General features: G+C 45.4%; 1 protein-coding gene across 2 annotated transcripts in view; it reads left to right on the top strand.

Moving 5' to 3' along the window:
* Positions 1–25543, top strand: part of EGFR (epidermal growth factor receptor) — a 214480-nt gene extending 188937 nt beyond the window's left edge. For both annotated transcript variants that reach the window (XM_060402043.1, XM_015102199.4), the window contains 8 exons: positions 8572–8727; positions 9536–9611; positions 12567–12713; positions 14111–14208; positions 15779–15946; positions 16286–16333; positions 17061–17163; positions 18726–25543. In XM_060402043.1, the coding sequence (XP_060258026.1) occupies positions 8572–8727; positions 9536–9611; positions 12567–12713; positions 14111–14208; positions 15779–15946; positions 16286–16333; positions 17061–17163; positions 18726–19087 (1158 nt within the window). In that variant the 3' untranslated portion in view covers positions 19088–25543. The remainder of the gene's footprint in view (positions 1–8571; positions 8728–9535; positions 9612–12566; positions 12714–14110; positions 14209–15778; positions 15947–16285; positions 16334–17060; positions 17164–18725) is intronic.
* Positions 25544–26286: the final 743 nt, after the last annotated feature.

Genomic DNA, 26286 nt, shown 5'->3' with positions numbered 1-26286 from the left:
GCTGATTGGCTGTCTGCTCCAGAACACATAAACTGCTTTCTTCTCCCCTTTCCCAAGCCTTCTCTGAGAAAACATTACTCTGGTCCTTTAAAGATCTCAGGAGTAGGAGGAGGGATAGGGTGGAGGTACCTTCCATTGTTTTATTTACACAGCAGCAGATAGGAGCAGTGACCCTGCAAAAGACTGACCCAGACTTGCCCGTGAGTGTCCAGGAGTCTCTGGTAGAGGCATGGGTTGGCCGTGGCCTGCTGCAGGGTCAGGGACTCTGAGTGCTGCAGTGCATGCACAGAACCTTTTGAAGGAGGTCGCGTTATCTTCATTACCTCCACCATAGTTTGGTCTCAGGTCAAACAACAGGGAGGGAACACAGCCCCGCCCATCAACAGAAAATTGGATTAAAGATTTACTAAGCATGGCCCCGCCCATCAGAACAAGACCCAGTTTCCTCCACAGTCAGTCTCTCCCAACAGGAAGCTTCCATAAGCCACTTATCCTCCTCCATCAGAGGGCAGACAGAATGAAAACCACAATCTCAGAAAACTAACCAATCTCATCACATGGACCACAGCCTTGTCTAACTCAGTGAAACTATGAGCCATGCCTTGTAGGGCCACCCAAGATGGACAGGTCATGGTGGAGAGTTATGACAAAACATGGTCCACTGGAGAAGGAAATGGCAAACCACGTCAGTAGTCTTGCCTTGAGAACCCCATGAACAGTATGGAAAGGCAAAAAGATATGACACTGAAAGAACTCCCCAGATCGGTAGGTGCCCAATATGCTACTGGAGAAGAGTGGAGAAATAACACCGGGAAGAATGAAGAGACGGAGCCAGAGCAAAGACAATGCCCAGCTGCGGATGGTGTAACTGGGGATGGAAGAAAAGTCCGATGCTGTAAAGAAAATATTGCCTAGGAACCTGGAGTGTCAGGTCCATGAATCAAGGCAAATTGGAAATGGTCAAATAGGAGATGGCAAGAGCGAACGTCGACATTTTAGGAATCAGTGAAGTAAAATGGACTGGAATGGGTGAATTTAACTCAGATGACCTTTATATCTACTACTGCAGGTAAGAATCCCTTAGAAGAAATGGAGTAGCCCTCCCAGTCAGCAAAGAGTCCAAAATGCAGTACTTGGGTGTAATCTCAAAAATGACAGAATGATCTCTGTTCATTTCCAAGGCAAACCGTTCAGTATCACAGTAATCCAAGTCCATGGCCCAACGAATAATGCTGAAGAAGCTGAAGTTGAATGACTCTGTGAAGACCTACAAGAACTTCTAGAACTAACACCCCAAAAAGATATCCTCTTCATTACACGGAACTGGAATGCAAAAGCAGGAAGTCAAGAGATACCTGGAGTAACAGGCAAATTTGGCCTTAGAGTACAAAATGAAGCAGATCAAAGGCTAACAGAGTTTTGCCAAGAGAATGCACTGGTCATAGCAAACACTTTCTTCCAACAACACAAGAGAAGACTCTACACATGGACATCACCAGATGGTTATACCGAAATCAGATTGATTATATTCTTTACAGCCAAAGATGGAGAAGCTCCATACAGTCAGCAAAAACAAGACCAGGAGCTGACTGTGGCTCAGATCATGAACTCCTTATTGCCAAATTCAGACTTAAATTGAAGAAAGGAGGGAAAACCAGGTATGACCTAAATCAAATCCCTTACAATTATACAGTGGAAGGGACAAATACATTCCAGGGATTAGATGTGATAGAGTGCCTGAAGAACTATGGACAGAGGTTTGTGACATTGTACAGGAGGCAGTGATCAAGACCACCCCCCCAGGAAAAAGAAATGCAACAAGGCAAATGGTTGTCTGAAGAGGCCTTAAAAATAGCTTAGAAAAGAAGAGACGCAAAAGGCAAAGGAGAAAAGGAAAGATATACACAATTGAAGGCAGAGTTCCAAAGAATAGCAAGGAGACGTAAGAAAGCCTCCTTCAGTGATCAATGCAAAGAAATTGAGGAAAACAATAGAAGGGGAAAGACTAGAGATCTCCTCAAGAAAATTAGTGATACCGAGGAAACATTTCATGCAAATATGGCCACAATAAAGGACAGAAATGGTGTGGACCTAACAGAAGCAGAAGATATTAAGAAGAGGGCAACAATACACATAAGAACTATACAAAAAAGATCTTCATGACCCAGATAACCATAACAGTGTGATCATGCACCTAGAGCCAGACATCCTGGAATGCAAAGTCAGTGGGCCTTAGGAAGCATCACTATGAACAAAGCTAGTGGAGGTGATGGAATTTCAGCTCATCTATTTCAAATCCTAAAAGATGATGCTGTGAAAGTGCTGCACTCAATATGCCAGCAAATCTGGAAAACTCAGCAGTGGCCACAGGACTGGCAAAGGTCAGTTTTCATCCCAATCCCCAAAAAAGGCAATGCCAAAGAATGTTCTAACTACTGCACAATTGCACTCATCTCACACGCTAGTAAAGTAATGCTCAAAATTCTCCAAGCCAGGCTTCAACAGTACATGAACTTCCAGATGGAAGTTCAAAATGTTCAAGATGTTCAATCTGGGTTTAGAAAAGGCCAAAGAACCAGAGATCAAATTGCCAGCATCTGTTGGGTTATTGAAAAAGCAAGTGAATCCCAGAAAAATACCTACTTCTGCTTTATTGACTGTGCCAAAACTTTTGTTGGATCCATACAGTTTGCTATGGAAAATACAGCAAACTGTGGAAAATTCTTTAAGAGATGGGAATACCAGACAGCCTCACCTACCTCTTGAGAAATCTGTATGCAGGTCAGGAAACAACAGTTAGAACCAGTCTGGAACAATAGACTAGTTCCAAATCGGGAAAGGAATACGTCAAGGCTGTGTATTGTCACTCTGCTTATTTAACTAATATGCAAAGTATATCATGAGAAATTCCAGGCTGGATGAAGTACAAGCTGGAATCAAGATTTCCAGGGGAAATATCAAAAACCACAGATACACAGATGACACCACCCTTATGGCAGAAAGCAAAGAAAAACTAAAGAGCCTCTTGATGAAAGTGAAAGAGAAGAGCAAAAAAGCTGGCTTCAAACTCAGCATTCAGAAGACTTAGATCATGGCATCCAGTCCCATCACTTCATGGCAGATAGATGGGGAAACAATGGAAACAGTGAAAACCTTTATTTTGGGGGGCCCCAAAATCACTGCAGATGGTGACTGCAGCCATGAAATTAAAAGTCGCTTGCTCCATGGAAGAAAAGCTGTGACCAGTCTGGACAGCATATTAAAAAGCAGACACATTACTTTGCCAGCAAAGGTCCATTTAGTCAAGTCCATGGTTTTTCCAGTAGTCATGTATTGATGTAAGAGTTGGACTGTAAAGAAAGCAGAGTGCCGAAGAATTGGTGCTTTTTAATGGTGGTGTTGGAGAAGACTTGAGAGTCCTTTGGACTGCGAGGAGATCCAACTAGTCCATCTTAAAGGAAAGCAGTCCTGAATATTCATCGGAAGGACCGATGCTGAAGCTGAAACTCCACTACTTTGGCCACCTGATAGGACCAATTGACTCATTAAAAAGACCTTGATGCTGGGAAAGATTTAAGGCAGGAGGAGAAGGGGATGATAGAGGATGAGATGGTTGGATGGCATCACCAACTCGATGGACATGAGTTTGAGCAAGCTAAGGGAGTTGATGGACAGAGAAGCCTGGCGTGCTGCATGCAATACATGGGGTCGCCAAGATTTGGACACAACTGAGAGAGTGAACTGAACCAAATGCTGGGGTGTTGGGGTATTTTTTGGCATCTGGGCATCTGGCATTTGGCAGTCTCTGTGGCAGCAGCCAAGTTTCACTTAGAGACCCCAGCATGAAATTATGGACACAGTCCCAGTGGTGGCCTCAGAGCACTTGGTTTGTGTAGCACCAGCTCAGCCTTGGGACCTGGGTCAGCTCTCAGGGCAGTTGTGTGGGTGCTGGGCCTGCCAGTACCAGGAGAGGTTTCTTTGCAGGTGAGTTTGCCATGCCTGGCTTGCAGCTGTCAGCTGCCATATCACTCATTCATACTCATTCTTCTTCAACGAGCTGCTATAAAAAATGTTTCCAGTGTACCACATTCTCTGTCGGGTACATAAAGAGGCAGAATGGAAGTTCACAATGATAGTTAACTGTAGCTGAAAATGCCCCCTGCTGTCCTCCCTGTGGGCTTAGTGAACCCCTCAGGGGACAAGGCTGATGCTAGAAACCCCATGAAGGTGGAGAGGAGCCAAGGAGTAGAAGGCCTCCTCTGTTTGGAAGAGGAGTAGAAGAAAGAAAGAAAAACACAAAAGTCCTCAAAAATAGCCCTCCAAGACTAATTCCTAGTAATGTCTTTATAAGACCCTATCTTCTTATGAGGACTTACCTGGTGGCTCAGACAGTAAAGTATATGTCTACAAGAGACCTGGGTTCGATCCCTGGGTTGGGAAGATCCCCTGAAGAAATCCATGGACAGAGGAGCCTGGTGCGGGGTCACAAAGTATCGGACGAAATGAGTGACTTTCATTCACTCACTCACTCATCTTCCTAATTTTTCATTTTGCTTTGATATGACAAGTTGATTTTTAGTTCTTACCTAATATGTATCAAAAGGAAGTAAAGAATTTGCCAGAAAATTTGGGATCTACTCTTATCTAGAGGTGTTCCCTGCACTTAAAGCTCAAGAGTAATGAAGAGTTGGTTGAACCCATTCATTTCCATTTTTTGTCCTTCAATAAGCATTTCCATGGTGCCTGCCCTTCGCTGGAGAGGTCATGAGTGTCAGCTGTAAAGGAGGCTAGAAGTGTGGTCCACTTCCCTGACTGGAAGGAGGTACTTCTGTGACTAAGTGGGAGCGAATGTGGTCCCGACAACACAGGCTTCTCCTGCCTGCCAGGCCTGGCTCGGGAGCGAAGGCTGCCAAGCTTGTGACAACAGGTTAGAGCTTGGGAGGGTCAAAGGAGTTTAGCTCACCTGGGCAGGTGAGTTTAGCTCATCAAGCCAGAAGTAGGGGCAGGAAGTGACCCCACCTGTCAGGGGAGGAAGGGCAGGTAACAAAGACACCAAGGAGGCTGTGGACAAGGATCCACAGTCAGAGGTCAGGGTCACAGTCAGCCCTTCATATCCATAGTTCTGCATCTGCAGAATCAGCCAACCATGGATCAAAAATACTTGGGAAGAAAATTCCAGAAAGCTAAAAAAAGAAACACCAAAACTTGAATTTTCTGGGTGCAGGCAACTGTTTACATAGCATTTACATTGTATTTACAACTAGTTACTTTGTATGAGGTGCTATAAGTAGATCTAGAGAGAATTTAAAGTATGCAAGAGGATGTGTGTATGTTACATACAAATACTGTGCCAGTTTTTTATAAGGGGCTTGAATATTTATGGATCTTGGTTGGGAGGTGGCAGTGGGAGGGGTTCCTGGAACCAATTTCATGGGTACCAAGGGATGTCCATCTGAGAATTCACTAAATGTCAGGCACTGCGCTGGGTGCTTCTCAAATATTCTTTCTGTTACAGCCTTCTTTTTCTAAAATATTACAATCCATTTATTAGTTTTTTAAAAAATCAAATTACAGAGCATAAAAGACAATTTTGTGTCTATTTTGATAATATCTTTGAGATTTTTCTCAGTTTGAGATGTTATGAGAAAGCAGGTCTCCATACAGTTAGTGAGAACAGAAACTCTCTCTTAACATAGTTCGTTAAACAAAACTGGAACACAGGCCAATTAACTCATTTTATTCCAGGAAGATAGAATGAAAGATTATATGAGCTCTCACAACTGGAACAACCAAACGAGAACTATAGGTGATGGATTGTGTCCAAATAGAGGACAATTTTCAGCACAGATTAGCTCCTCAGATTTGTTCATTCTGAAGGCCTTGTGGCAATTTATAGGGCAGACTACATTTCTATGAAAGGAATATGATGTATATAAATCCTGAACCCAGGTAAGTGTATGTAGAGTGTAATATCCTCTTTGGCCTAGTAGGTGGTCAGAGAGCAGGGTGGGGTAAATACCAAAGTCATCTCTTAACATCAAAGCCTGGCAGTAAACAAGTGTTTGTAATATCAATAACACATACATTAAACATTAAATAATCAGAATTTTTCTAGATTTCTATGCATATTGGCATATTACTCAAACACTGATGGTATTAATGGGAAAAGAATTCCAATATTATGAGTAATGAATAATACCTAAGATTTCTCCAGATAAACTGCTGAGGCTCTCATAAGTACAGAAGCAACTTGAGAAAAGCAATTTTTTTTTTAATTGGAGTATAATTGTTTACAGTGTTGTGATAGTTTCTGCTATACAGCAGAGTGAGTCAGTCACATGTATACATATATCCACACTTAGATTCCTTCCCATCTAGGCCACCACAGATCATTGAGTAGTTTCCTGTGCTGCACAGGAGGTTCTCATTAGTTATCTGTTTCATATACAGGAGCGTATTTTTGTCAATCCCAGTCTCCCAGTTCATCCCCTCTTCCCTCTTAGTTTCCATGCATTTGTTCACTACATGTCACTCTGTTTCTGCTTTGCAAATACGTGCATCTGTATCATTTTCTAGAGTCTACTCTGTTAGACAATGTTTGTTTTTCCCTTTCTGACTTGCTTCACCCTGTATAACAGTCTCTAGGTCCGCTCATGTCTCTACAGATGGCATTCCATTCCTTTTATGGGCTGAGTAATAGTCCACAGTGTGTATGTACCACGTCTTCCTTTTCCATTCCTCTGTTGATGGACATTTAGGTTCCTTCCGTGTCCTGGCTATTATAAATAGTGATGCAATGAATTTTGAGATGCATTCATCCTTTCAGATCATAGTTTTCTCTGGATTTATGCCCAGAACTGAAATTGCTGGGTTATATGGTACCTCTATTTTTAGTTTTTAAAGAAACCTCCATACTGTTCTCCATAGTAGCTGCGCCAATTTACATTCCCACCAACAGAGTCAGAGGGTTCCCTTTTCTCCACACCCTCTCCAACATTATTATAGATTTTTTGATAATGGCCATTCTGACTGGTGTGAAGTGATACTTCACTATAGTTTTCAATTTTATTTTTCTAATAATGAGTAATGTTGAGAATCTTTTCATATGCTTCATGGCCACCTGCATGTCTTCTTCAGAGAAATGTCTATTTAGCTCTCTCCCCCACAATTTTTTATGGGGTTGTTTGTTTTTTTGATATTGAGCTGAATCAGCTGCTTGTATATTTTGGAGATTAAACCTTTGTCAGTTGCTTCATTTGCAAATATTTTCTCCCATTCTAAGGACTGTCTTTTGGTTTTGCTTATAATTTCCTTTGCTATGCCAAAGTTTTTTGTTTAATTATATCCCATTTGTTTATTTTTGTTTTTATCTTCATTAGGAGGTAGATCAAAAAAGATCTTCCTATGCTTTATGTCAAAGAGCGTTCTGCCTGTGTTTTCCTCTAAGGGTTTTATAGCAGCGAGCCTTACATTTAGGTCTTTAACCCATTTTGAGTTCATTTTTGTGTATGGTATTAGGAGTGTTCTAATATCATTCTTTTACATGTAGCTGTCCAGTTTTCCTGGCACCACTTATTGAAGAGGCGTCTTTTCTTCATGGTATAGTCTTTCCTCCTTTATCATAGATTTGGTGACCATAGGTACATGGGTTTATCTCTGAGCTTTCTGTCCTATACCATTGAGCTATATTTCTGTTTTTGTGCCAGTACCATACTGTCTTGATGACTGTAGCTTTCTAGTATAGTCTGAAGTCAGGGAGCCTGATTCCTCCAACTCCATTTTTCTTTCTCAAGATTCCTTTGGTTATTTAGAGTCTTTTATGTTTTCATACAAATCGTAAAATTTTTGTTTTAATTCTGTGAAAAATGCCACTGGTGACTTAGTAGGGATTGCATTGAATCTGTAGATTGCTTTGGGTAATATAGTCATTTTCATAATATTCGTTCTTCCCATTTAAGAACATGGTATTTCTCTCCATCTGTTTGTTTCTTCTTTGATTTCACTCATCAGTCTCTTACAGTTTTCTGCTTACAAGTCTTTTGCATCCTTACAGCCTTGATTCTGATTAGCACACTTATGGAGGCAGCCAGGGAGAGGGTGGGGATTGGTACTTTGTTAAAGCAAATTTAATAGCCATGTGATTTCAATTTAAAAAGAAAAATAAAACTGGACAAAAACCTTCACTGGTAGTGAATCATGTAAGATAGTCCAGGACAGTGTGATGAGAGCCCTGGGCCCTGGGGAAGAAGTGCCCCGTATGAAGTGGCCCAGGGTGGCAAGGCCAGGCAAGAGGCAGCAGCCATTCTGAGTAGTATGCAGCCAAGTTTGGGCCCTACAGTGGGGCTCCTTCTCTGTCACTGGCCTCTTCTACTTGTTCATTTGAGCTTGAAACTTGATAACTGGATGGAGATTAGTTAGCCTCTCCATCCTTGGAGCGGATGTTGCCAGGTCCAAGTCACTGTGTCTGCGGAGGACAGTTCGCCCATGGGTAGACTTCAGGTCAGATACTGCTGAGTGACACTGAACACTGCACTGAGACGCCCACCCCTCCCGTGTGGCCCTGTGTTTCAGGGCATGAATTATCTGGAAGACCGGCGCTTGGTGCATAGGGACCTGGCAGCCAGGAACGTGCTGGTGAAGACGCCGCAGCACGTGAAGATCACAGACTTCGGGCTGGCCAAGCTGCTGGGTGCCGAGGAGAAGGAGTATCATGCAGAAGGAGGCAAGGTATGCACTCTCCTGAAGCAGATTGACAACTCAGGGCCATTCTCAGGACCTTCTAGGTGAGGTCACAGTGCCACCAGCACTGTGTCTAGCCAGGCTCCAGAGCTGCCTGGGGAGAAGCATTTCCTGGGAAGGTAAATAGAGATGTTTCTGACACACCCAGGAGCCAAAGGCAGTAAATGTGAATTAGCTTCATCTCTAGGGGACTATTAGCCAAAGTTAGGTTTCCACCTCCTGCTCCAGGGTAAAGACCCTTCAGAAGAACATCTTGAAATGTCATAGCTGATTTGGCAGCAAGGAAAGTTTCCTGTGATTGTTCCAGGACCTCCTGAGGGGCGCTGGCCACGATGGACTTGGCTTCTTCCTCTAGACAGGCCTGGGGCTTCTCCAGGGGGCTTTCCCAGCAGTGAAGGATGCAGGTATCCAGATATACCCTTCAGAACACTCTAGATCAGCTGTACATCTCTTCAGTTTCACACTGGCTTACATGACTCCAAGCCCCTGGCCCTGCAAGCACCCACAAACACAGGGCACGACCAGGGTCCCCAGCTACCAGCCCATGCACCCAGCTCAGCAGAGGAGCCCACAGACAGACCAAAGGCCCTCCTCAGTCCTGGGGCCTGACAGAGACCTTGTCCTCTGCCAGACAAACCTCTTCTCCTGCTGGGAAGGAGCCCTGAGCCTGGGGGGTCAGGGGGTGGGTGGCCTGGTTTTCTCACCTTTGTCATTTTCAATTTCTCCTTGCCATTTTGTTTTTCAATAGAAGGAAGCTAATACTTGTCTTATTACTTTTATCTCTCATCATTCCAAGGTCCCTATCAAATGGATGGCTTTGGAATCAATTTTACACCGAATTTATACCCATCAGAGTGATGTCTGGAGCTATGGTGAGTCAGAACCCTGAGGCCAGTGAATCAAGGCCGAGGCTGTGCTGGCTTGCGCTGTTGCTGCGCACTGTACACTCTGCCATGGGAGACACTAACAGTCACGTTATCGTTGAGGAAATTGAGTCTAACTACCATCCTAAGCGTCACTGGAGGTAACAGTGAGCTTGTCAGGAGAGAGAGTAACAGAAGGAAAGAATGTGAACCTGGGAGATGCCTGTATCCCAAAGTCAAGCAGGTACAACCTCTTGCTGTGAATTTGAAGTGAACCAAAGGGAGATGGCAAATCAGGTCTCATGGGAAGTGTTTCCGGTAGAGAGTGTGGTTCTACAGCGGACTAACTCGCTGGCTGCGGTTCCGGGTACTGAATGGTTCTCTTTCTGCATCAGAGAGAATGGCTCGACAAAACGCACTGTGAGAGTGTGTCTTTGGGGAAATATGAGGAAAGGGAAGTAGCTGCTGCTTCCAGCTCTCATGAAGGCCGTCTCACCAGGACCTGCTTCTTTCTTCCTCCAAATCCCACGCGGCCTCTGCTCTGTCCTCTGCCCAGCTTCCCTCTCCTCAGACACACCTTCCATGCTCTCGTCTTGTTCTCTGTCAGAGGGGCTCCAGAGCCTTCAAGGGCCTCACCTTTCAGGAAAGTGTTCCCACTGGTTGCTGTAGGGGGTACTACCCCCTGTTACTGCCAAATCAGCCCAAAGGCTGCAAAACAGCTAATCTGCATTGAATGGTAAACATCAATCTATCCCAGCTATCAAAGCAATAGAGGTGAATCACCCACCCATAGAATATTATAAGGAGTTTCCAAGAGGAATGCTGTTATTGTCACAAAAACAGAATCATTCAGGATATCTCCTATTTAGCATTTCTTTTACAACATTACTGACTTCCTAATATTCGTTAAATTTTGAAGAATTTCATGGGTTTTTTTCTATCTCTCCTGCTATTAAATTTTTTAAAATTTCATGGGTCTTTGTCTATCTCTCCTGCTATAATATAAGCTTTATGAAGACAGAAATCTTTGTGAATGACTATATGAATTTTCATTTATACCTGTGACGCTGAGCTGCTTACAATTGATGAACTAGATAAGGAAACAAAGCTATCCTGATACCTTGTTATTTTCAGCTGTGTTCAAGAAGTGTCTGCTCCCCTGGAGGGACAGGGAGAAGTCCTGCTTTTCCTGTTTGTGGTTCTGCCCAGACCCGTCACTGTCATTGTCGCCACACAGCCCAGTGTGGTGACACACACCCCCTTCCAGCGACACTACGCAGGGGCTCCTCCTGGGTCTTCTCTGGGCTTGTTTTGTACTCGCTCACCTATTCTCCAGACAGCTGGCAAAAATATTTTAAACTACATTAGACTTTTACTTCTCTGCTTAACCTCCTTCTTTGATTTTCCAAATATGTTCCAGAGAAAACCTGAAACCCCGACTGTGGTCAAGAGTGGTCTGGGCCCCTGCCTTTCCCAGCTGCCCAGCCGTGTTCTCCCCTTGCCCCATGTGCCCGCTTGCAGACTGCAGGGCCACGTCTGCCCAGTAAAATGAAATTCTCAAACTCAGTGACTTAATCCCTTTGAGTGATTATAACCAGCATCATAAAGTCAGCGTCAGCACAGGGGCTGTGTGTTTCATCTCAGTGGAAATTGTGTTGTCAGTGATTACGATCTGCTGTTCTGGCAGTACATCAGAATTGTTACAATATGAACCTGAATTTCTAGTTTAAAAAACATATCCTGTTACTCTACTCTCTAGACTCTAGTCAAGGCAAAATATTTTAGTCAGGAACCTGTATGTTCCACTTACCAGTTGAAAAGACAGAGAATTCATACCAACTTCCAACTCTACTCTTACCCCGCAGCCAGGCATACACACGGCCCTCTTTCACCATTTGTCCAAAAACCTGAAAAGCTTGCTTTCCTTTAGGAAGTCATTGTGTGTGTGTATTAAATGCAGCGTTTAAACCTAGTCAGAATTAACTGACTATAGACCTGGACATGAGATTTTCTTTTTTTGATCAAGTCCATAATGACTGTGGTGGGAAGGACAAAAGGATTATTCATATTTTCTTGTTCCTGGACCACTGCTTTTCTTCATTATTCCACCTTGCATTCTGCATGTTAATTCAGGTCATTCAGTTTTGGAATGGCCTTTAGAAAATCCACCATGCAGATCCATGGGGATATGCATTTAGAGGTCAATTCTAAAGAAAAGGGGTCGTTAGACGAGGTGGAGATTAGGAACCACCCCCCACACTGGGTTCCTGTGTCTGGCCCCTCCCTGTGTGGTCTGGGGACTCAAGACTCAGGCCCACTCTGCTCATCACTAGAGGCACCCAGGGCGTCGTGCTGTCCAGGTAAGGGACATACTGCTCATCACATTTGTGTGTTTCTGGAGCAGAGAATTCCATCAAGGGAGGCATTTAGGTAGAAAGACCATCAAAACTTCTGAACAGTCTGGAAAAACACCAATTCTAATAGTACTCTTTCTTTAATTTTTTTAATCATGGTGATTGATTGATGTTGAAATTTAAAATATGGAGTTTTATATTTATCAAAAGAAACACAGAGGTTTTTATCTCTAATTTTTTTATTCTTTAAAAACAATTTATAGTTAGTTAAGTCTCTTGGGGCACACATCTGACTGTGTAACTCCTGCTCCATAGACCAGGCACGTCTCAGAGAGGTGGTGTCTTTTGCTGTTAATACTAAAGTTTGCTATTTATTGGCTACTTACTATTTGCCTGGCATTGTCTGAACTTTGAAGTTGTGTTATCTTGTTTGATCTCACAACCATCCTATGAGACAGACGCTGAACTGAGGCTTCCAGCACTGAGCAAATTGCCCAAGGGCACAGAAACAGGGGTTTTTAAACATTGGAACAGTATGTCAACAATGATGACTAAAGACAAGATGCTGTGATTATTATTGACTCATAAAGCAACCCCTTCTTCCTCGTAGGAGTCACTGTTTGGGAGTTGATGACCTTTGGATCCAAGCCTTATGATGGAATCCCTGCGAGTGAGATCTCAACTGTCCTGGAGAAAGGAGAGCGCCTCCCACAGCCACCCATCTGCACCATCGACGTCTACATGATCATGGTCAAGTGTGAGTGGCCAGTGGGACCTGTCACCGGGCTGCCCTGAGCCACACCCCAGGTCTTAGACTCCCTAAGACACTGTATCCCAGCCTATAGGCAGGCACATTCGTCAGCCCCTTCTCAGGGCACTTTACCAGAAGCACTTACCTGCTGCACTGAGCACTGTGACCTAATGTCACACTGAGCATTGTGAACTGATGTTTTCAAGCAAACACGTAGAGTCAGGATCCCCCAGAAGCTGTTACGCCAAATACTCTTCTCTCTGAGTTGCTCAATGAAACACCTGCCCCACATTTTGAAGCCTGTTACCAGAGAGACTGTTTTTAAATGCCTAACAGTGAATAGCCACATGAGATTAGTAGAATCAACACTTCCGCTTTGACTTAAACCTTTCAGATAGTGGATTTATGTGAGGCCTTCTGCAGTGTAGCAGGTAAACACTGTAATCCAAGTAAGAGTGGATGGCTTGATTGTGACGGTGCTACGCTGTCAGAATCCCAAGTTCAGTAGGCTCTGGGGGTAGTATGACGCATATGATGAGAATTTACACAGAAAGCAGCCCAGGGAATGTGAGAGAGCCAAATCCATGTCAGTACTGAGTCCTTCTGAACTTTAGACCACAGAGATAATCAGTTGTGACTTCCTTGCTTTAGGTTGAAGAAGCTGGTATCCAGAGAGGTCACATGATTTGTGTGAGGTCACATAGCAGCCTAGCCTAAAATAGCTTGGCATCCTGCTGATAGAAAATAAATATGAACTCTCAGGGTCATGAGGATTTCCAGTCAATGGCTGTTCCTCCAGCACGTTTGATCTAGACCTGGATCATTGTGTCATCAGATGCAGTGGTGTGGTCAACAGGAGCATCCTCCACACGAAGGCACTGAGCATCCCATCACGTGCATGTGTGATTGCTGAGTGTGATACAATGAAATGCCAGGGAATGGCATTCCCAAGCCCTGAGGTTCTTAAGAAAGTTCCTACATTTCCCTAAATCTGGTTTCCAACTTACTAGACTGCTGAGTGAATGTGGATGAGGCTGAATGTCAAGTGAGGACTTGACGGAGAGTTGAAACCCAGGGCTCCCTACAGTCAGAGCAGTTCACAGAAAGTGAAACCTGTCATACAGCTGCCAGGTCACTTAAGATGATGACACCATAATGACCCTTGGAAGGGGAGGCACAGGAAATTAGAGCATGTTATTGCCATTCTGACTCAAATATGTGATGTCATCATGGTCTTCGAACGGTAATCAGTGCCTGCTTGCCAAGACTGAAAAAGCTGTCACAAAGATTAGGTCTCATCCTCATTTATTTGTCTTAAAGAGTCCCCCCATAAATGTTTTCAGGGATGCTTATCAGTTCTTTAAGGGTTCTAACTGAACTGACTTCCCTCCTTCCTTCCCCAGGCTGGATGATAGATGCAGACAGTCGCCCAAAGTTCCGTGAGTTGATCCTTGAATTCTCCAAGATGGCCCGAGACCCACAGCGCTACCTTGTCATCCAGGTACAGTCCGCGCCCCCTCTTCTCCCCAGGAGGACCCTGCTAGTGAGGTCACACATCCCTGTAACACCGCGGCGATGCAGCTTCCTGCCTCCCAGGCTGCACCAGAAACCCTCAGGCGTTAGAGCAAGCACAGGCCAAGGTGGACTAAGTCAAGCTCACCATGGGGCCCCCAACTGTCCGCCACTGTGTGAGCCCTGCGCACTTGGCACCCCCTCATCTTCATGGTTCGTTTAGCCAAAGCTTCATATCTGTCTCTGGGGAACCAGGGCTTTGGTGTGGGGCAAATCTGGCTACAGATTCTTGATTCTCCACTTTAACAAAACCAAGCTCATGGAAACTGTTTTAAAGATTCAGTGAAATAATCAGTGCAGAATGCATTGCAAAGCACCTGAGGCAGTTCCAGGAATGTGTGTGTTTTAGGAGGAGGGTCCCCACACCCCCAGGCAAGCACTTCCCCAGCACCAGCTGGTGTCCTGCAGTTCAGCTCAGTCTGACACTGTCCACCTGAGACAGCATCAGAGGCCATACTCCTCCACGTCAGATGCCAGTCCCGAGTCCAGATGCTTCTGACCTGCCAGCTCAAGACTGGAGGTTCTCACTCCCTCTCTGCTTGGGTTCCATTTATTTGCTAGAGCAGCTCCCAGAACTCAAGGAAACATTCTACTCACTAGACCACTTGTTGATATAAATGGATATAATGCAGGAGCGGCTAGATGGAAGAAACACAGAGGGGAGGTATAGGGAAAGGGCATGGTTTCCATGCTCTCTGGTGCACTGCTCTCCCCCAAATCTCCATGTGCTCACCACCCCGGAAAGACTCTGAATCTCATCCTTTGGGGTTTTTATGGAGACTTCATTACATAGGCATGATTAAATCATTGACCCCCAGGCCCTCTGCCCTTAGACTGAAAGTTCTAACCCTCACATGGGATTCTAATCATGTGGCTCTACTGGTCACCAGCCCCCACCTTTCGGTGCTCCCCAAAATCTCCTCATTAACGTAAGAGACACTGAGGAAATTCCAAGGGTTTAGGAGCTCTGCAGTGCGGAAGACCTGGGTTCCATCCCTGGGTTGGGAAGATCCCCTGGAGAAGTGAACAACTACCCACTCCAGTATCCTTGCCTGGAGAATACCGTGGACAGAGGAGCCTGCCAGGCTACAGTCCATGGGGTCACAAAGAGTCAAACATGATTGAGTGACATTCACTTTGAGGAGTTCTGTGCCAGGAGCAGGGATGAAGAGCAAAAGTGCGTTTTTTACTGCACAGAGCACAGCAGGCAGTGAAGGCTGTGCCTCCGGCACCTCTTTTACCCCTGAGCTGTCTGCATTTCCTTTGAGGACTTTAGGACATCGGGGAATTTTCAGTGTTTTCATTTCAGGCAAGGGGTGGGGAATGGGGGAAGGAAGGAGGAACTGTATTTTGGAGAACTGGCAGGGGAAGGGGGCAGGTTATTAGAGCTAAACTGGCAAATATACAGGCACCTGCGGACCACAGACCACACCTCGATAGCAAGGGAGTGGGACAGCAGCTCTCTGGCCTTTCTGATGGTCTCACAATCTCTGTGCCAGGGGGACGAGAGAATGCATTTGCCAAGCCCTACGGACTCCAACTTTTACCGCGCCCTGATGGATGAGGAGGACATGGAGGACGTTGTGGATGCTGATGAGTACCTCGTCCCCCAGCAGGGCTTCTTCCACAGCCCCGCCACCTCTCGGACACCCCTCCTCAGCTCCCTGGTACCAAAGTCACTCACTCTTAAGCTCTGCCTCTTGGTTTGAACAGATTGAGTTTTAGGGAAAATAATACCCATCTTGTGAAACTTAACCAGGTGGTGAAGCTAAAATCAGAATGAATCAATTCAGTGTACCAGTTATTTTATTGCATTGCAACAACTGGATCATAATCTTTCTGGTCCATTAAGGAACAGACTTAAATCAGAACTAAACCTAGTTTTCTTATGCTAATACGTCAAGATGAAATCAGGCCCTTCTCCCTTCTCCCTGAGGCCCCTTCCTGCTCTCAGTGGAGATGGTTGAGTGTCCGCCTGCATCATAAACACTGTGATTCTTTTTCAGAGCGCCTCCAGCAACACTCCCACTGTGACTTGCGTTGATAGAAGTGGGGTAGGTATCAACATCTGCAAACCAGAATTAACTAACATCTCTGTACCCCAGCTCTATTAGACATAAGAAGTACCCACCTTAACTTGAATAATTGCGATTTCCTTCCTGTATTGCTTCCTCCCTTGATCCCTACTCTGTGGCCAGCAATTAGCTATTATTTCTCAAAGTGCTATTGAAGATGTGATTCATGGACCAGTAGCATCGTGCAGTTCCTGGACCTGGCAGTTTGTTAGAAATGCAGACTGTCAGGTCCCCACCCCAGACCTACTGCCGCAGGATCCGCTGGCCGTCTGTGAGCTCGCCTTCCAGGCGGTGCTGATGCTCGATGTGTGAAGCCCTGATTAGACCCACACTTACCAATGCACTAGCCATGTGTGGCTACTTAAATTTAAATGTTAATTAATTAAAGTTAAATAAAATGTAAAATTCCGTTCCTCGCACATGTGGTAAGGAGCTACCGTATGGAAGAGCGCACATTACAGGGCACATCTGTCATTGCCAAAAGCCCTGTGGACAGCCCTGGTCCGGGCCATCCACTTGCCCTGTCATCTGGGCCAGGAGTGAGGTACCACCTGTGGGCAAAGTGGTTAGAAGTGCAGCATCTCTGGTCCTCTCCCAGATCTCCTGCATCAGAATCTGCATTATAGCAAGCTCTCAGGTGACCTTTATCCCCGCTGCAGTGAGCAGCACTGGCTGGAGTTAACCTTGCCTCATCTCCTCCTGACAGAGCTACCCTCTCAAGGAAGAAAGCTTCCTGCAGCGCTACAGTTCAGACCCCACTGGTGCCCTCACCGAGGACAGCATGGACGACGCTTTCCTCCCAGTACCCGGTGAGTACCGCTCGCTGGGGTTGGGGTGGCGGAGGGGTGTGTGGGTTCTGTTCCATGGCCTCGGGCCCTGGCCCGGGCCAGCTGCTTCCTTCAAGCTGGTTCGGCGGTAAGAGCCCACAGTAAGAGTGCAGACCAAACGAAAGGAGAAGGAGGGCAGTCAATAGACAACGACCAAGTATGCACATGGGTCCAGGCATGTCCAGGTTGTCTTTAGAAGGACTCTGCAGATTTTCTAGAATTTGAAGCCAAAAGTAAAGATTTACATGTGTGAGTGCTTGAGAGAGAGAGTGTGTGGTGTGTGTATGTGAGACAGAGAGAGTGTGTGAGAGAGAGAGAGAGAGTGTGTGTGTGAGAGTGTGAAAAAGTGTGTGAGAGTGTGTGAGAGAGTGTGTGTGAGAAAGTGTGTGAGAGAAAGAGAGTGTGTGAGAAAGAGAGTGTGTGTGAGAGTGTGTGAGTGTGTGTGAGAGAGAGTGTGTGAGAGAAAGAGAGTGTGTGAGAGAGAGTGTGTGAGTGTGTGTGAGAGAGAGTGTGTGAGAGAAAGAGTGTGTGAGAGAGTGTGTGAGAAAGAGAGTGTGTGTGAGAGAGAGTGTGTGAGTGTGTGTGAGAGTGTGTGAGAGAAAGAGAGTGTGTGAGAGAGTGTGTGAGAGAGTGTGAGAGAGTGTGTGAGAAAGAGAGTGTGTGTGAGAGTGTGTGAGTGTGTGAGAGAAAGAGAGTGTGTGAGAGAGAGTGTGTGAGAGAGAGAGTGTGTGTGAGAGAGAGTGTGTGAGTGTGTGTGAGAGAGAGTGTGTGAGAGAAAGAGAGTGTGTGAGAGAGTGTGTGAGAGAGTGTGTGAGTGTGTGTGAGAGAGAGTGTGTGAGAGAAAGAGAGTGTGTGAGAGTGTGTGAGAGAGAGTGTGTGTGAGAGTGTGTGAGTGTGTGTGAGAGAGAGTGTGTGAGAGAAAGAGAGTGTGTGAGAGAGTGTGTGAGAGAGTGTGTGAGAAAGAGAGTGTGTGTGAGAGAGAGTGTGTGAGAGTGTGAGTGAGAGAGTGTGTGAGAGAGTGTGTGTGTGAGAAAGTGTGTGAGAGAAAGAGTGTGTGAGAGAACGAGAGTGTGTGAGTGTGTGAGAGTGTGTGTGTGAGAGAGAGAGTGTGTGAGAGAGAGTGTGTGAGAGTGTGTGTGTGGGAGAGAGAGAGTGGGTGACAGAGAGCGTGTGTGAGAGAGTGTGTGTGAGAGAGAGAGAGACAGATTAGTTCCCTGTTCTCTCTCCTGGCTCCATTTCTGGCCTGTGAAACTTGTATTTGCTTAATCTAAGCTCTGTCCCCAGACAGCCAACCTGCACAAACACACGTCTCAAGGGAAGCAGTCCTCTGAAAACTTTAAACTTTCAAAAGAAAAGCATGCACATTTCTTTGAGCAGTACGAAAAGAACACAATTCATTTTAGCAAGAGAGTCTTCTCCCTAGGTTTCCCTGCCTCTGTCGTCCAGCGCCTCTTTGAAGAATAGTCACAGGGTTTAGAAAGAGCTGTGAAATCCTGTTGAGGATGATGCTTTGCTGATTACACTTGATTTCTTTTCAATTTCAGAATATGTAAACCAATCTGTTCCCAAAAGACCCGCAGGCTCTGTCCAGAACCCTGTCTATCACAATCAGCCTCTATATCCAGCTCCTGGCAGAGACCCTCAGTACCAAAATTCACGCAGCAACGCCGTGGACAACCCTGAGTATCTCAACACCACCCATCCTGCCTGTATCAATGGTGTACTCGACGGCCCTGCCCTCTGGGCTCAGAAGGGCAGTCACCAAATTAGCCTAGACAACCCTGACTACCAGCAGGCCTTTTTTCCCAAGGAAGCCAAGTCGAATGGCATCTTTAAGGGACCTGCAGCTGAAAATACAGAATACCTGCGGGCAGCACCAGCAGGCAGTGACTTTACTGGGGCCTGACCATGGAGGACCACCTCAGCCATAAACTTCTAGCCCCTTCCACCCCCAGGACCAAGCCATGGCAGCTGTTGAGTCCTGACCGCCATGCTGACATTATCTCTTGGACCCACAGACTGGTTTGTCCATATTTGCCCTGATCAACCCACCTTTCAACCAAGAAGTGCCCCTGACTCAGATGCACTTTGCAAAGTTGCAGGGACATTCCTTTGTGTTCAAACTGTGAGGCTTCCACAAAAGGCATCCAGAAAGAATGTTGTCCATTTGGGAAGAAGTTCACCTTTCAGTGAGGTATATTTGAAAAATACTAAATATGTTCAAGGAGTTTTATTGCTTAGGAACATCTGGGTTTTTTTTCATTGACACTGATTTTACTTCTAATGAGCTTTTCTAAGAAGGAAAAAGCTTGCTCATAGCACCTGTGGTACTGAGTTGACCCAGGCCCAGCTGTGACTGAGACGCATGAACCAGCCTTCCAGGTAACACGTGATTCCACTGGCTCTGCTTGGAGACTTCTCTATTGCAAGACAGTTGAATAACCAGCCAGTCCTCTGAGTCCTCAGCAAGCCACATTGGTACTATATCAGATCAACGCAGGTACAAGACAATAAGCCACTTTGAACTCTTCCTAAGCAAGGAAGAAACAGAGGGAGTAGAATTCTTCCTCAGACTTACTTTTATATAGATGTCTCCACGGTACTTTCTCTCCTTTGGGTGACCAGTGTTTTCTAATTAAAAGTATTAGACTTGTTTATTTTCCATTCCATAGTTTTGAAACCCAGTATGCTTTCCCTGTACAGCCAAACAGTAACCACGGTCAGCTTATATGTGATTCATGGACATTCGGACCATTGCCTTTAATTGAGATGGAATGATAGTGCAAAAAAGGAACAAATCCCCCAAATCTGAGTCTTAGAGGAAATATATTAAGTCTTTGGAGGTCAGGGGACAGGTGTCTGTCTGAAGACTGCATATGTGATGCTGCTCTTGAAACTCTTTGAGCTCCCCCAGTGCTCTCCCCGACACACACACGAAACAATTTGTTTAGGCTACTCCTAGAAGATAATTAATTATTTTACTTCGAGGGATTTTTACTCAAAGGGCACTTTGCTCCTCACTGGGAAGTTGCCCAGATCCCTCCTTGCCCTTGGTGAGTTTCAGGGTCCAGGCACGCGGGAAGCTGTGCAGGAGGGCCTCACCACTATGGCGCTTTTCACAGGTGAAATAGAGACAGCATTATGTGTCATATGAAATTCAGGTAAATACGAAGTTTGACTTTGAAGTTGATGATAATGCCTTCATAACATCTCCAGGTACGTGGGAAGAAGAAAACAATCCCCCCTTAAAATAACTCCCTGTAATTGGAGGACCCGCTACTTACGACACAAGCTTTTTCTCATCTGTGTCCCCAAACCCTGAATGTTACATAGTTCTTTGTAGACAGTGTTGTAAACACTCTTAGTCAAGATCCATCTCAGCCAGCAAGAAGTGTTTCAGACAGTATTTTCAGCCTATGGTTTTATTCAGCTCCCCACTCCCCCCCCCACACACACACAATTTTCCTTTAGCTTTTAAGTTATTTAGTGACTCAGGTGGATCAGGGCCCCACAGTTTTGTTATCAAAGTATTTAACTTTGTCTCAATAGAAATATGAACTATATTCAGTTTCATCATGTTCCACACTTTAACAACTTAACCAGCCTGGCATAGGTATTAAAGATAAAAAAATAAATCAGAATACCTGATTCCACAAAATTCACAATTTAGCGACGACCTGAAAATGACATGGCGATGCCAGGCAAGACTTGTCAGCCCAGCTCGGTGACAGCACAGGGCACAGGGTGATGGGCGCCTGGTATGGAGGGGCCGTGGAGTCGGGTCAGAGGACCCCTAGGACATCAGCCAGCAAGAATTGGAAGGTGCACCAGAGTGTCCTCCAGAGAAGCCGCTCCTGAAGCAGCTCCACAGCCTCCGCTGCCCCTTCAAGCCTGGGGTTAGGCTTGGCACGTTCCACAAGTGCCCTTCCGGTCCATCCCCACTGGGGGTCAAAAATGATTCATGAAAAGATTAAACAATGTCTCTAAGGGTCTGAAATTTTATGTCCTTGTCAGCAAACCACTCTCATTATTTATTCACCTCAGAACATAAGTGCTTTAGCCAGATATGTATCCAGCACTGAGAGTTAGAATGACCCACATTCTGCTATCACTAGTTTGTCAGGAGACAGTTGAGGAGGGAGCACCACAACATCCTGGTCCAACTGTAGCAGGAAGAGCTTAGTATTTTTGTAATTTGAAATATTTTACTGTAACATAGAGAGATTCAAGATTTTTTTTTTTTTTTTTTTTTTTTGTATTTCAATTTCCTGGCATAAAATCTACTTGCTAAATTTTCTTAGACATTGTATTTCCACCAGTTTTCTCACTGTGTCTGTCCAGGGAGGTTCAGGGGGCCTGTAGACTCTTGAGAGCCTAAGAGAGCAGAGCCTGAATCCAGGTCTGGGGGCCCCGTGGACAGTCAGGAGAGGGGCTCTCACACCTCAGGGATCTGAGGGGCCAGTCAAAGCTTAACCCTCACCCCTTTGGTTTCTGCTCATTGACACAAAGCCCTGAGGCCCCGCAGAGAGCCTGTCTGCTGTTTTCCTCCCCAGCCAGTCCCTGGAGCATTTCCCCACAGCCCAGTCAAGCCAGGCCTTCAGAAACAGCTCAGGGAAAGTAAGAGTGAGAGGCTGTTTACAGCTGACCCTTGAACCTCATGAGTTTGAACGGTGTGGGTCCACTTAGACATGGATTTCTTCAATAGAGGACACAACAGGCCACGTGAGCACCAGTCAGCCGAATTCATGATTAAAGAACCAAAAGCTCTGGAGAGCCAGCTGTGTACAGTTACAGGCGAGTCCACTGCTCAGAGGGTCAGGGCCCCAACCTGGGCTGTTCTAGAGTCAGCTGTCCAGTGCGCCATACATACATCTTATCACAGAATCTTTAAGGAGGCCCTGTTGTCTCACACTATGAAAAATAGTTCTGTTACCTCAAGATAGAGATGAATCTTCCAAACTCTAAATTTGCCCAGAGTTCAGGTTGTCACTGATTTACAACTAGGAGCACAGTGGAGGGTGCAGATTACATTCCAGTTGATGGCAAGGCTTAGAGGTTTGTTGAAAGTTCTTAATTTTGAGCTTCAGACTTCCCCTGTCAAAACTGCAGACATGCATGAACCATGAAGTGCAGAGGCAGACAGGCAGCAGTTCTCAGGCTGACTGCCCTTGGGTGTCTCCTGGGTCCCAACCAAAAAGACTCTGAATTTGTCTCAGCTGCAGCCTGGGCCAGGTGCTTCTCAGAGCTCCCCTGGTGATTCTGATGGGCACCAAATTTGGGCAACAGCTATGTAAAGAAAATGTCCTTCAGGGAGACTCAGGCCTGGGCTGACAGCCTCCCACTCGTGGCACGCTAGGCGAGGCCTGGGGCTGCACTCGTGCAGGACAGGCTGTCAGGCCGTGGTGACTCACCGTGCTCACCTGCACTGCCCATCAGGACTGACTGTAAGCTCAAAATGAGCAGTTTAATCATAATTGCAGGGGCTCCCTGTGTGGCTCTAATGGACAGCCAGAGTGGGAACCCTCATCTCTCAGCTCACCTTCCCTTAGACTAGCCTATGCATCAACACTGTGCCCCCGATTAGGACAGAATCAGACTATGTGTGTGGAAGAGGTTCCCACGGCAGTGCCAGAATGACCGCCATCCCTGGTGTGCCTGGAGCCTCGGCTGCTGCTGGCCGTTCCAAAGCCTCTAATTCCTTGCCCCCAGCAGCTAACTCATGCCAAAAGTGGCAGATACCCCAAATCTGAGCCTTGAGAAAGCCCTAGACAGTTTCTTTTCTAAGAAGTTGGTTTAAAACACCCATCTCCTGCTACAGGGAATGAGCTGCTCACCTCAGTGACAGTTCTTGAAGTTGCCCTTAGTGTCTGCTCCGCATTTATTACTTGGTGACAGGCACATTTTTTTTTTTTTTCCTTTGTTTTCCTTGCTGGGGCTATAAAACCTTACTGAATAGAGTCTCTTGCCTCTAGTCATATCAGCCATATCAGGGGCACACATTTTTGTGCTATAAAACACACATTCCAACATGATTTTTAAATGTAAGTCTATTTTTGTAACTTTTTAGAGCACTGAGCTTTGTAAGGTATATTTTTAGGAAAACTCATTTTTCTGCTAAAGGAAATAGTTTACTTTAGAAAGACTGCAAGAAAATAAAAATTTGAAACCGAGATTGTTGTTTAAACAGTTGTAACATTTAACAGTTTTCATTGTTGTTTAAAGGGATTTAACTGAAACAAGAGAAATGTCTCTCTCGTAAAAAAGCACAATGTCATTTCAGAACTGGGCTAGGTTGTTGTCCTGATGAAGAGGAGAATCATTTTTATATTTATAAAATAAGAAAAGGATACAATTACATTTAGTTTCTTTGTCTGAATCAGGTTCATTTGACTCTGGGGCAATTCAGTGGGAAAGAACCACCGTCTATTACAACTAATAGACAACATCAGCTTCATGCTGTACACCACTCATCTGCCGATGGGACTCTGAAAATGTAAAAAAATAATAGCAGAGCTCTCTGTTGGTTTATATATACCAATCTGACTGATGTAGATTATTTTTGTGTTTACAATTGATATATATTTACAATATAGACTAGAAATACCTGCAGAGCCCTAATGTTTAGCATGTTTGATGAACACCACCAGCTGTCTTCCAAACTAAGCATAGCCATCCTAGCGATGGGGTTTTTATCTCAGGCTGCACAGTGACATCATGGCAGTGGGGGAAGGGGAGCTTTTTGAAAATCTTGAGGCCCAACAGTGCCTCAGGTGAGTGAAACCCAGGATTTATACTTTGTAAAGCTCCTAAAATCATTCTGAGGTACAGCCAAAGCTGAGAACCACCAGCCTAGGGATTTGCCACAGGTGTGTGGACTTGCAGGTAGATTCTCCACGTGTAGGTACGTCAGCATTGGGCGAACTCTAAGCACAAAGACCCCAGCATCCGTTGCTGTGGGTCAGGACCCTGAATGGACGGGGAGAGGGCCTAGTCCATCAATGAAAAAGAAATGTAAAGCAGACCCCTTCTTCCATGTCCTCTGTCAAAGGCAGATGGATAGCAAGCATCCTTGCTACTTGTCAACCAGTGGCTGCCCTGCCTCCGGCCACTGCGCAGCCATCACTGCCCAGGGAGAAAGGAGACATGGACTCAGTTAGTCACAAAGGGATATGGCAAGGACACTGCATGTGCGGTTGGACGGTGCTTACAAAACAAAAGCCAACAAGAGGATTCCTGCTAAATGCTTTATATATATGACTGTGAAGAAAGCTGAGCACTGAAGAATTGATGCTTTTGAACTGTGGTGTTGGAGAAGACTCAAGAGTCCCTTGGACTGCAAGGAGATCCAACCAGACCATTCTGAAGGAGATCAGCCCTGGGATTTCTTTGGAAGGAATGATGCTAAAGCTGAAGCTCCAGTACTTTGGCCACCTCATGCGAAGAGTTGACTCATTGGAAAAGACTCCTGATGCTGGGAGGGATTGGGGGCAGGAGGAGAAGGGGACGACAGAGGATGAGATGGCTGGATGGCATCACCGACTCGATGGACATGAGTTTGGGTGAACTCCGGGAGTTGGTGATGGACAGGGAGGCCTGGCGTGCTGTGATCCATGGGGTTACAAAGTGTCAGACACGACTGAGCGACTGAAGTGAACTGAACTGAACTGATAAATATATAGGATAAAAACTGAAGCAATAACTAGTATTATTTTCTCTTCCACAAGTGCAGTATGCCCTCTGAGGTTACAAATTCCTGTCTGAATTGCCAGCAGAAGTACTAAGAATCCCTACTCTATCACCTGGTAGATGAAACTGCATTTTTAGGTGCATTTACTTATTTTTTTCTTAAAGAAATCCTTTTGACTTACTTTGGCTACAAAGTAATCTTGCTGTATGATATGAAACTCTGGAAAGGAAGACGTACTGTGGATCTGATGACATATTAGAGGTGATGATGTAATCAAGTAGCCTCAGGCAGCAGTAATTCCATTTTTAAAACAAGCAAGCAATTAGCTTTATAGCCTCTAATATATGGTACATTTTAACATTATAAAGTTTTCCCATGATGAAATCAATATTTGTACAAATGGAAAGGAAGATTCTGTTTTATATGGTTTACACTATTGATCAAAACATGTTGATTGTATATGGAGTATTAAAAAATTAGATGTATACTATTCATGTTCTTTACTCATAAGTATCTTATAAAAACATTGTATTCTTGTTAACAATGCAGTGTTGATAATAGTTATTAATCATATCTGACCTACTGTAGATTGTCCTTTCCTGACAACTTTTTAAAGTTAATTAATAAACTTTATTTTTAGAGCAGTTTTAGTTTCAAAACTGCAAAATTGAGAAATTATGGAGAGTTACCATGTGATCTCTGCCCCACAGGCTCCCCACTCTCCCATCCACACCTCAGGGCCTGATGCACTTCAATTAGTGGAGGGTTCCTGAGCCTGAGTTGACCGTCCAGGCACCTTGTAATATAGGGCACACCTTCCCAGATTCCCTGCATAGTCTCTTCTCCTTCCAGAGCCAAGAGGGAATTCCTTGATGATGATTCTATAGCAAGTTGTAGTTCTGCTCAGTCATAAACACTGGAAGTCTGAGGCATTAACACACCACAACCATGTGTGCAGGGCCTCAGGCCCAGCTGCTCCAACTCTTCCCCAGCAGTGCTCCTCCACGGGGAAGACCCCCACTCTGGGCCTGGGGGGAGCCCTTCTGAGCCCATCAAGAAATGACTATGCTGAGGGAAGTTGTTGTATTGAGATGAAATCCTTGAAGAGCTAAGGGAATCAAGGGCATTCGAACTGCCCTTAAGAGTGGGTGCGGGAGAATGATGTGCACAGGCGGGAGGCGGGTGCTGGTGGGGGATTGCCACAGGCCGGCCAGCACCTGGAGCCCGCCCTACCTCCCCGGGGGCCACCCCAAGGTCCTCCTGTGCCACAGTCTCCCTGATGCTTGGGGTGACTCCCATCACCAGAAAAACTGCAGCTTTGTTTAACATGGTTCATCCAGAAGACCATTATCACTTACAAACACAGGTTAAGGGAGGCTATCGTACAGGTGGGAGCAGGACTTCAGGATAACTAGGTT

Source organism: Ovis aries, chromosome 19 (assembly GCF_016772045.2).
Source record: "Ovis aries strain OAR_USU_Benz2616 breed Rambouillet chromosome 19, ARS-UI_Ramb_v3.0, whole genome shotgun sequence".
NCBI classification, from domain to species: Eukaryota; Metazoa; Chordata; class Mammalia; order Artiodactyla; family Bovidae; genus Ovis; species Ovis aries.
Note: the sequence above shows the minus strand (reverse complement) of the source record. Positions and strands in the feature narration are given on the sequence as shown.